The sequence below is a fragment of the Hemitrygon akajei genome, chromosome 11 (genome assembly GCF_048418815.1).
Source record: "Hemitrygon akajei chromosome 11, sHemAka1.3, whole genome shotgun sequence".
Taxonomy (NCBI): domain Eukaryota; kingdom Metazoa; phylum Chordata; class Chondrichthyes; order Myliobatiformes; family Dasyatidae; genus Hemitrygon; species Hemitrygon akajei.
The window spans coordinates 163,776,095-163,788,251 of record NC_133134.1 but is presented as its reverse complement, the minus strand read 5'-3'; the positions used below and the strand labels follow the sequence as shown (position 1 = coordinate 163,788,251).

The window sequence follows — 12,157 nt, the reverse complement described above, 5'->3', positions numbered from 1 at the left end:
TTTTTATGTATAACCAGTAATTATTTAAAGGAACAAGAATACTTAATTGAACAATATCTACAAGATTACTGAAATGTTATTGAAATATTAAATACATAACAGTCCTCCCTTCTTAGCTATAAACTCCAACTCAATATACAATGCATCTCAACTATATATACAGTATATTATATAGTGCAGCTACTATATACAGCCATCCACATCAGCATAAATGTTAAATTGTCCCATTTAGGCTGAATGATTTCATTGCTTTGGAGGCTTTCTTTCTCTTGTGGGATAAAGGCCTTCTTGAGGAGGGGGATCACTCTGCTTGGCAGGTGAGACGTGGCTGGGAAAATGATCCCAGGTTCTGATGCTTCCTCTGTGGTGGTTGTAGGAGTTGACTCAGAGATGGCAGGAAATGGTTCTGACAGCTCTGGACACCTTTCTTCTCCTTTTCTCTCTGGATCTACTTTGATCCCTTTCTTTTTCTCTCTCACGTTCCTTCTTTATCTCTTCTTCTAGTGTGTGCATCTTGATCTTGGGAAGGTACATTTAGTAGTGCACTGGAGTATTTGCTTATTAATCCTTCTATTGTTCCCTTTACAATCTGATTTCTCCTCTTGGTTTCCTCATCCACAACATCCTCTGATGAATCCTCAGTTTTCATGTCTCTATTGACTCCTTTCTTTTTGACCTTCCATTCATCCAGCTGGGCTTTGGTCTTTGCATCTGCTTTTACAAGCAGCTTTTTCTCTACCACTTGAAGTTCATGCAATAACTTTAGTGCACACAGAACAGATTCTGGTTCATTATACTAACAAAAGCCAAATGCTTGCAACTTTCCTGAAGCTCCTTGAACTTTCTTCCAGCTTAAAACATAGCCATATTTTGCAAGTAACTGCCTGATTAACATATCAGAAGCTTTCTCAGATGTGTTACCTACAAAAACTGTTGTAGTCGGACCACTGCTGTCGTCACTTTCACAATTCCTCTGTGCAGCCCAGTCCTTCCTTGGGTCCAATATGCTTTCCAACCCATTGGCACCAACACCTGTTTGTCTTCTGTTGGGCAATGGTTCATAGTGTTCAGTATGGAGACAGGTACGGCAACATCCAGTAGCTTCCTTAATTAATTTTCAGGTGACCTTATTGTAGGGGGTGTGACATGCAAATAGTGGATGGACATCCAGTCAAGCTATGGTTGTCTCAGCCAATCACACCTTCACAATGATGGTCCTTCCATTTTTATCACATACAAGCCCAATGTGGCTTGTTGGTTGTTGTATTTCACAGTTACAGATGTCATTCCCACAGGAGTCATCTTTCTCAACTATAAGTTCTTAGTTGGATATCTAAAGGCTTCAGTTTACTATCTGTGAAATGCCATTCAAATTCTTTTTATGGACAGATTGAACAGCTGAACCAGTGTCCAATTCCATTTTAATAAATCTGCTGTTCACTTCTGGTGTAAGCCATATTACTTGTCCATTGTTAGTTTTCACACTCTAAATCTCAAAGCCACACAGTCCTGTGTCACCCTCATCCTTATCAGATTTTTCATCAACAGCGTGCAGGTAAGTGCTCTTTCTGAAGCTCCAACTTGTACTGTTATCATTTTTGCTTCCCTGTGCAGACCGTTTGTTTTTGTCTCTATGTGCCCTACCTTCTTGCATTTCCTACAAGTTTCACCTTTAAATCTGCATTTGTTTGGGGTATGTGAGCCCCGGCCACAATGGTGACACAATTTGTTCAGCTAGGCTGGTTTCTGTTTAGATGATGCAATTTTGTTCACACTGACTTTCATTCCTAACTGCAACTCAACTCTGTTTCTGTCCGCTGTTTCCATCGAAACCGCAATTTTGATTACTCTTTTGAATGTAAGCTGTGTTTCAACTAGGAGCTGTTTTTGAATGCTTTCTTTTAAGATTCCACAGACTAAACAATCTCTCAGTGTATCATTAAGACCATTATACTTCAATTCAGCCACGTATGCTGAAATGGACTGCCTTCTTTTTGATTCTGCTTATGAAACCTAAAGTGTTCTGCAATCAACAATGGCTCTGGTTCTCAGTCTTCCTGCATCACTTTTACAAGACCATGAAAGCTCATTTCTGATGGTTTGGTTGGAGCAGTCAGACTTCGAAGCAAACTGTAAGCCTTTAAACCTGATGCACTTAACAAAACCAGCACTCACTTCTATGGCTATTTCATTTGCTTCAAAATACTGTTCCAGTAGCTTAGCATACATGAGCCAATTACCCGATGTGTCATCAAACTCATCAATCTTTCCAATGTACCCAGCCATTTCATTTTTTTAACGATTATTTTCACCTGGTACTCACAGCTCATGCACTCTGAATTCTTACGTTTACTGCCTTATAAAAATCTCAATCGTGCCCTCCCTTCTGAAGAGCTTGTGCAGGCTGCCCTTATCTTTATCAACAGTCTCTCCATGTGCTGGGCTGCCTTTTTCACTTACCAATGCTCCCGCTGCCTTTTATTTCACTTTGAACTTCTCACTCCGTTTTAACTGATCAGTAGCCGTGTCAGGTTCGTTTTTAAAATACCTCGTCAGCAATGTTATGTTTTGTAACATCAAAACATTAAATCAATTCAAAGAAAACACAGGGAGTCTGAAATTCAAGTGTAACTCTAAGTTTACTTTAAGCAAAACGCACACGTATCACGTGGTAGTGTGATGACGTATGCAATAGATGTATTTATATGTATAAACTAATTAATTACTCAAACAAGAATATTTAATCAAACTATATATATATATATATACATATACATACACACACACACAATTACTCAAATGTTACTGAAATATTAAATACACAACAAGAGGGTGGTGAATTATTGGGTATATTTACTTTATTGTCACCAAACAATTGACACTAGAGCATACAATCATCACAGTGATATTTGACTCCTGATGAAGGGTTTCGGCCCGAAACGTCGTCACTACCTCCTCCCATAGATGCTGTCTGGCCTGCTGAGTTCTGCCAGCATTTTGTGTTTTTATTTTACAGTGATATTTGATTCTGCACTTTGCACTCCCTGAAGTACAAATCAAAGTAAATATAATAAAAATTTAAATTATAAATCATAATTAGAAAATAGAAAAGGGAAAGTAAGGTAGTGCAAGTCAGGTCCAGATATTTGGAAGGTACGGCCCAGATCCGGGTCAGGATCCGTTCATCAGTCTTATCACAGTTGGAAAGAAGCTGTTCCCAAATCTGGCCGTACGAGTCTTCAGGAAAGTAGAGTTTGATGGGTTCTTGATTTAGTAAGGGTGTCAAAGAATATGGGGAGCAGGCAAGAGAATGGGATTGAGGGGGAAAATAAATCAATGATAATCAAATGGTGGAAGAGACTTGATGGGTCAGAGGGCTTAATTCTACTCCTAAATCCTACTGTTTTATTGCCACCACAAATCTATTCCTGTGAACAACACCTCCACCAACATGAAATGTCCCCAAAGCACTTGGCAAAATTTAACATTCGGTGAGATTTTGGACAGGCAACTAAGAGCTTGTTCAAATACAGGATACTGGAGGAACTCAGCAGGTCAGGCAGATCTGTGGAGGGAAATGGAGAGTCAATGTTTAGGGTCGGGACCCTTCATCTGTACATCCACTGCGTTCCCCACAAGTTCATTTTTGACTCCAGATAACAGCATCTGCAGTCTGCAGTGTCTCAGTTTGTTCCAACAGACAGTTTCAAGGAACAAGTGTAATTCTCTGTATTATTATTGTCACGGATGTGTCAAAATACAATGAAAAACTTTTGTTTGCATGCCATCCCGATGAATCACTCCATACATAAACATATTGAGGTAGATTGATGCTGCGGTGTTTGCTGGGCTTGCAGATGTTCCATCACCAGTCAAGGTGATATCCTCAGTGCACAGTTGCATTTCTCTCTCATTTATATAGCACCCCCCTCCCCATTTTCTTGCCTCGGTCCAAAAACACATGTCAAACGTTGAAGTGGATGGGCTACAGCAGCAGAAGAGCAGTAATGTACACTCCATGGCCACTCTATTTAGGCACAGGAGGTTCTTAATAAAGTGGCCACGAAGTGTATATCTCTTCTGTTCTGTTATTATTGCATAGCCATGGGTGATTGTTTCAATAAGCGGAGGTTGGAAATTCCTTCCCATTCTAGTCAGCTTTTCATTAAGCTGGGCCCTTCAGCCCATCTTTTCCATACTGATCAAGGTGCTGGTCCCAATTTTCCTGCATCTGGCCCGTAATCCCTTCTTAAACTTTCCTATCCAAAGCAACACGCACACAAAATGCTGGAGGAACTCAGCAGGTCAGGCAGCATCTGTGGAGGAGAACATGTAGTTGACGTTTCAGGCTGAGACCTTTCATCAGACCTGGGAAGGAAGTGGGGGGGGGGGGTGGTAAGAAGCCAGAACAGGAAGATTGGCAAAGGAAGGAGTGCAAGCTGGCAGGTGATGGGGAAAGTGGGAGTGGGTGTGGGGGGGGGGGGGGGATGAGGTAAGAATCGGGGAGATGATAGGTGAAAGAGACAAAGAAGGAATCTGTTAGGAGGGGATAATGGCCCATGGAAAGAAGGGATGGAAGAGGGAGGCGATGGGTAGGCGAGGAGAGTAGAAGGTGAGAGAGGGAGACCATAATGAGGAATGGAGAAAGAGAGAAGGGGGGGGGGAGGAGAAATTAACGGAATTTGGAGAAATTGACGCTTATGCCATCAGGTTGGAGGCTACCCAGACAGATTAGGAGGTGTTGCTTATCCAACATGAGTATTGTCTCATTCTGTCCTTGGCTCAAGATTCTCAGCCCAAAACTTCAACAGTTTATTCTCCTCTGTAAATTCTGCCTGATTGGTGAGTTCCTCCAGCAACTGTTTATTCCCCTCCGTAGATGCTGCCTGATTTGCCGAATCCCTGCAGCATTTTCTGTCTGTTACTCTGGGTTCCCAGTAGCTGCAAAATCTCTTGTATTTAAGTGCAGTCGGGTGTTAATTCTTTTATGAGATGAAATTCCCATAAATTCAATCATTTAATGAGATACACACTGAACTGATTTGTATTTATTGATTGATTGAGGTACAGCGTGGAATGGGCCGTTCCAGCCCGTAAAGGTCACGCCACCCAGCAACCCCAATTTAACCCTAACCCAAGCACGGGACAATTTACAACGACCAATTAACGTGCCATTACGTTTTTTGGCCTGCAGGAGAAAACCTAGAGCAACCGGGAGGAAACACACGTGTTCACAGGGAGAATGTAGAAACTCCTCCCAGGCAACAGCAGGAATTGAACCCGTGTCGCCTGTACTGTAGCCGCTACGCTACCGAGCCGTCCCATCACCTAAATCAACTTTCAATGGCTCGACAACTCATGCTCCCGGTGTTATTTGTTTATTTTGTATCTCTGCATTTTACCTTCTTACGCCCATTGGTTGCTTGTAGATTTCCATCGATTATTGTAGTTCTTTGTTACAGTACAAATGCCTGCAAGGAAAGGAATCTCAGGGTGGTACTGGTAGTCTGATAACAACTTTATTTTGAAATTCAAACTTTGATATTATCCCACATGGAGCAGTTCCTTTCTATTGAGAGAGTTGCTGGGGGTGGGAGGGGGAGTTGGCTTCTTGCGGGCAAGAGAACTCTATAAACCTTTGAAAATGTGAATCAAACTGTAACCTGTTCAAGGACAGTCTTAGCAGCAGCAGATCTATAAGTGCCAGTCTTCCACAGGGGAAAGTGCATTTAGAAACGGCCCCCGGTGCAGACGCACAATGCTTTCTGATGACTCATCTCAGTGGATAGATTCGACTCTTGCTGAATCAAATATCAGCACAGCTCCCACTAAAAAAAAGGCTGACTTGAGTCATCCACACGTACAAACATTGCATCTTTTGAATGCCTTGAGCGTAACAATATCAGAATCAGAATCAGACTATAATCGCCAAGTACTTATGCACATACAAGGAATTTACTTCCGGCAGATGTTGTCTCTCTGCTCACAACAATAATAATGATAAATATAAATGAAAATATAGATTATACATACAGGTAGTGCAATCCAAGTAATAGTTAGCCGACAGTTAACCGGCAGTTAACTGTTCAGCAAAGTGACCGCAGTAGGGAAAAAACTTCTCCAGTGCCTATTAGTCTTAGTCTGGAGGGATCTGAAGCGCCTACCAGACGGAAGCAGATCAAACAGTCTGTGCGTCAAGATGATCTGCAGGAGCATAATCAATCACATAACTGTCTTATGATGTTCCGATCCACAAGAAGAGATGCTGTAACAGGAGGTATTACACTCTGTGAAGGAGCTGGGTATAGTGAAGCAAAGTGAAGAGGTTTGGGAATGAATTCTGTCCATTGAGGTTTGACAGCCCTAACAATGACTTGCGTAGTTGGAGTGATTTCTAGGGCAAGCAAAGGGTCAGGCTCACAGAGAGGCAGGTATCTCTGAGTTCTGCATTCCGGAGAGGAGGGGTAGGAGATGGGAGGAGGGAGGCAAATGACCACAGAGGAATTTGCAAACATAACTGAGAAGTTTGTTATTAAGCCCTTGTGGGTCTGTTTGTACATCATAAATTGGGGGACCGCTTCATCGCGCGCCTCCGATCCAACAGTCAAAATCAGTACTTCCCAGTGGAGATTTGTGGCAAGTATAACTATATGAAATATATATGTATAGTATCAGAAATACAGATTATGGAAATGTTTGTTTGATGATGAACTTCAATAAAAAATAAATTACAAAAATAACATTATAATTCCCAATCCCATTCCCATTCTGACATGTCGGTCCCTGGCCTCCTCTTATCCCAAGATTGGAGGTGGAGGAACAACACCTTATCTTCTATCCCGGTAGCCTCCAACCTGATGGCATGAACATCAATTTCTCCTTCCAGTTAAAAAATGTTTCCCTCACCATCCCTTCTTATTCTACGCCCCACTCTAGCCTCTTACCTCTTCTCACCTGCCTATCACCTCCCCCGGGTCCCCTCCTCCTTCCCTTCTCCTCTCTTATCAGATTCCTTCCTCTCCAGCCCTTGACCTTTCCCACCCACCTGCCTTCACCTATCACCTTCCAGCTAACCTCCTTCTCCTCCCCCACCTTTTTATTCTGGCATCTTCCCCCTTCCTTTCCAGACCTGAAGAAGGGTCTCAGCCTGAAATGTCGATGGTTTATTCATCTCCATAGTTGCTGCCTGACCTACTGAGTTCTTCCAAACTCTTGTGCATGTTGCTTTGGTTTTGTTTTATCTGAATTTGGTTTTTGATTCTAATTGTCACGTGTACCAAGATATGGCGAAAAGCTTGTCTTGGGTACCGTTCCCACAGATCAAATCATTACACAGTGCATTGAGCTAGAACAAGGTAGAATAACTTAATTAATTAATTAGATAGATAGACAGATAATTAAATAGATAACAAATAAAAAATATAAAAATAATAGATAGAACGGGGTAAAACAATAACAATGCAGAATAAAGTGTAAAACTTACAGAGAAGGTGCAGTACAGGTAAAGAATAAGATGCGAGATCCTAACGAGGTAGATTGTGAGGCCCAGAATCCATCAAGAGTGTGATATCAGCGAGGTAGAAGCTCTCCTTGAGCCTGGTGGTACGTGCTTTCAGGGTTTTGTATCTTCTGCCCGAAGGGAGCGTGGGGAAGAGAGGAAGTCTGGAGTGGTGGTGCGTCTTTGATAATGCTGGGAGCTAGATTCCATAGAGAGGAGGCTGCTTCCTGTGATGTGTACACAACCCTCCGTAGTTTCTTGCGATCACGTGTAAGTAGTTGCCATACCGAGCCAGCCAGAATGCTTCCAGTGGTGCATGGATAAAAATTGGTAGGGCCTACAGGGGCATGCTGAATTTCTTTAGCCTCCTGAGGAAGTATGGGTGTTGGTGAGCTTTCTTAGCTGTGACCTGACTATTGAGGGTGGCAGAGTGGGAGGGGGTGAATCCCTGATGTCCTGGCAATTAGGAATGCTCTCCCATAGGCCGAGAAGCTAGTGAAATTGCTCCATTCCTCGGATGGGCAAAACCAGAATCAGGAGGTAGATCAACATTGTTCCGCTTGTTGTGTTGCAGGTAGGCCTGTCAGCAGGGACCATCCTCTTCCTCGTCGGCATGGCAACCGTCACCACTGGATACCTGGTACCCCCGAAGATCGAAGGCATTGGAGAAGATGACTTCCTCGTGGTAGACAAGCGGGCTGTCGAGTACAATGAGGCCCTCGAGATCAGCAAGCTGGTCGGCGCCATTCTCTTCAGCGTGGGTGGCACGGCGATAGCGGCGTGCGTCCTGGTCCTGACCATCTCCAGGCACGTCCCCAGAGATGAGGAGAGACAGTTTTCCCCCATCCTGAAGGAAGGACCACAGCACAGACAACACAAAGCGGTTGTAAAGACTGGGTCGCCGGGGAGCGCCCATATCCCCGTTGGCTTTACTCGGGTACAAAGTGTGCAGCCCAAGACAGGAACATGAGGGGGCACATCCAAGCCCTTCTGTAACTGGTCATCCCTGTAATAGCTGAGGCCCTCACCAAATGACCACATTTCCACACAGTGACTTCAAGCAGGGCTTCTTTATAAACGTTGGACCCCAGTGTTTTTCCCTCCACCCTGCTTTTCATAGACCCAGAGATACTCCAATGCAGTGCCCAACATTATCAAGTCTGCTGTGGCAGTGTTAGACTTCTTCTGCCTTTTTGTGCCCTTTGACCTCTTTCACCCCACCATTGCTTCCCTTGCTTACACCGGACAAAGACCCAAGTCCTGCGATTTCTGTCCTACTCTCTACCTCCTTTAATGTGCCCCTAAAACCCTACCTCTCTGACTAAGCCTTCAGTCACCTGGACTATCATGGGAGTCAGTTCTTTTCCCCGTCTTTCCTTACAAGGAGGAAAGGTATTTCGGCCCATTGATTCTGTACTGGCTCTAGGATAATCCCATTCTGCTACTAATTTTCCCTTAAATCTATTCGTCCCTCATTACAATCAATACCACCCCAGACTCTGCCCATCAGCCATACACTAGGGCAGGGTTCCCAACCTTTCTTATGCATGGACCCCTTCAAATTAACCAAGGGGTCCGTTCACCCCACGTCGGGAACCGCTGCCACAGGGGGAGCCTGACCAATTAATCTAATAACCTACCAACATGATGTCTTTGAAATGTGGGAGGAGACCAGAGCACCTTGAGGAAACCCACACGGACTAAGGGAGAACATGCAAGTTCCACACAGACCACTGCATAGACACCCAGATGCATCTGGAGATTCATTTCTGTCTCCAGCAGACAACTGTGTGGGGTTACCACCTTTCATCTGCATGCTGTCTCTTGGAGCTGTCGTTAGTGTAAACATTGTAAGTTATTCACAGGACATGGATATCACAGGGAAGGCCGGAATTTCTTACCCTTCCTTGATTACCATTGAACTGTCTCCTGCATATCCATTTTGGAGCCAATGCCTTCTCCCAAAGGCCTCAATGAAACCAAAATTTTAGACCATGAGATATAGGAGCAGTATGAGGCTATTCAGCCCATCAACTCTGCTTCACCCTGGCTGTTTTTGTTTCAACTCTGTTCTCCCGCCACCCTTAACTCTTTTACCAATCAAGAACCTATCAGTCTCTGCCTTAAGCACACCCAATAACTTGGCCTTCTCAGCCATCTGTGGCAACAAATTCATCACCCTCTGTCTTAAGAAATTTTTCCTCATCTCTGTTCTAAAGTTGGGGGGGGGGTCCATTTATTCTGAGGCTGTGCCCTTGGAAATTAGTTCATAAATCAATTTTCATTAACGTAAACAACACCTTTAGTAAGTAGTGTGAAGCGAAACCTTTAACTCTTAAAACAGTCGAAGAAGTGTTAATCACTAAGTGACAGGGAACAGCAGGAGAACGGGGTTGAGACAGAAAATAAGTCAGCCATGTTCAACTGGTGGAACAGATTTGATGGGCCAAATGTCTGGAATCTGCCTTTTTGTTCTATGGACACAGTTTCTGATGGAAACACCCTCTCCACATCCAGTCTATAAAAACAATTTAACAATAACCTGAAGTTTCCACAGTAGCCTTTTAAATTCCAGATCTACTTTATAAATAGAATTTCAATTTTCATCTGCTGTGCTGGGATTTGAACTCAGATACCCGAGTCCATTCGCCCAGCCCCGTTCACTACAAGCCAAATAACAAGACTACAGTGTATCGCATGACCTGTTCCACAAGGGCTGTGGTTATGTCCTCCTAAGGTGTAGTGTTCTGATCGCGATGGACTCCACCTTCATCCCAAAACTGTTTTGTCACCACCTCATGAGATACAAGGAAAGAAAATATGTAAATAAAGAACCACATCACTACCCACTGCAGGCACAGAGTGTGAGCATTTACTGATTCTCTTTCCACTCGCGTGGCACTTATACTGAGGTGCAGTGAAAAACTTTGATTTGCCTGCCATTCCAGTTCCTCTCCCCTTCAGATTGCTGTTATTCAAACAGGGGTTGATGGGGGGGGGGGGGGGGTATCAATAGAGTTAATGCAAGCAGGCTTTTCCCCGTGAGGCTGGGTTAGACTAGAACTAAAGGTCATGGGTAAAGGGTGAAAGGTTAAATGTTTAAGAGGCACCTGAGCACTAACTTCTTCATTCAAAGGGTGGTGCGAGTGTTGAATGAACTGCCAGTGGAAGTGGTGGGTGTGAATCAGAACCAGGTTTATTTTCACCGGCATGTGACGTGAAATTTGTTAACTTAGCAGCAGCAGTTCAATGCAGTACATAATCTAGCAGAGAGAGAAAGAAAATAATAAAAATAAAATAATAAATAAACAAGTAAATCAATTACGTATATTGAATAGGTTTTTTAAAAATGTGCAAAGAACAGAAATACTGTGTATTAAAAAAATGAGGTAGTGTCCAAAGCTTCAATGTCCATTTAGGAATCGGATGGCAGAGAGAAAGAAGCTGTTCCTGAATTGCTGAGTGTGTGCCTTCAGGCTTCTGTATCTCCTACCTGATGGTAACAGTGAGAAAAGGACATGCCCTGGGTGATGGAGGTCCTTAATAATGGACACTGCCTTCTTGAGACACCGCTCCCTGAAGATGTCCTGGGTACTTTGTAGGCTAGTGCCCAAGATGGAGCTGACTAGATTTACAACCTTCTACAGCTTCTTTTGGTTCTGTGCAGTAGCCCCTCCATACCAGACAGTGATGCAGCCTGTCAGAATGCTCTCCACGGTACAACTATAGAAGTTTTTGGATAGGTACGTGGATGAGTGGAGTAAGGAGGGCTATGGTCCAGCTCAATGGGACTAGGCAGAATAACGGTTTGGCACGGACTGGATGGGCCAAAGGGCCTGTTTCTCAGCTAAAGATTCAGGGTTCAAGGTTGTTTAATGTCATTTCCAATGCACAAGTGTAAAGGAGAATAAAATAATTGTTACTCTGGATCTGATGCAGCACAAAAAACACAATAAGATAAAGGACAATAATAAAAAAAACACAATAAATATAAATACATTGGATAGAGTATATAAATAGATGGATTGTATGTCTAAAGTGACACTAGGCCCAGGAGTGTCTGTACATAAGGTGACAGACAGGAGAAGGTTGAACAAGTTAGGTCTTTATTCTTTGGAGCGTAGAAGGTTGAGGGGGGACTTGATAGAGGTATTTAAAATTATGAGGGGGATAGATAGAGTTGACATGGATAGGCTTTTTCCATTGAGAGTAGGGGAGACTCAAACAAGAGGATATGAGTTGAGAGTTAAGGGGCATCTCTTCACACAGTGGTAGCTGTGTGGAATGAGCTTCCAGTAGAAGTGGTAGTGGCAGGTTCGATAGTAATTAAAAATAATTGGATAGATATATGGACAGGAAAGGAATGGAGGGTTATGGGCTGAGTGCAGGTTGGTGGGACTAGATGAGTAAGCATTCGGCATAGACTAGAAGGGCCAACATGGCCTGGTATCCGTGCTGTAATTGTTATATGGTTAAATGATAAAATTGTGGTGGGGGTGTGGAAGGGTGGGTTAGTGGGTGGAGATATTGATCAATCGTACTGCTTGGGGCAAGTAACTGTTTTTGAGACTGGTGGTCCTGGCGTGGATTTTATGTAGCCTCCTCGCTGATGGGAGTGGGACAAGCAGTTCATGAACAGGGTGGGTGAGATCCTTCATG

The 12,157-nt window shown here is 43.5% G+C and overlaps 1 protein-coding gene across 1 annotated transcript in view; it reads left to right on the top strand.

Moving 5' to 3' along the window:
• The window catches only part of LOC140736221 (neurensin-1-like), a 28,484-nt gene extending 18,141 nt beyond the window's left edge, over positions 1-10,343 (top strand). Inside the window, exon 3 of the mRNA XM_073062129.1 lies at positions 8,073-10,343. Coding sequence (XP_072918230.1) covers positions 8,073-8,468 — 396 coding nt within the window. The 3' untranslated portion in view covers positions 8,469-10,343. The remainder of the gene's footprint in view (positions 1-8,072) is intronic.
• The last annotated feature ends 1,814 nt before the right edge of the window (positions 10,344-12,157 follow it).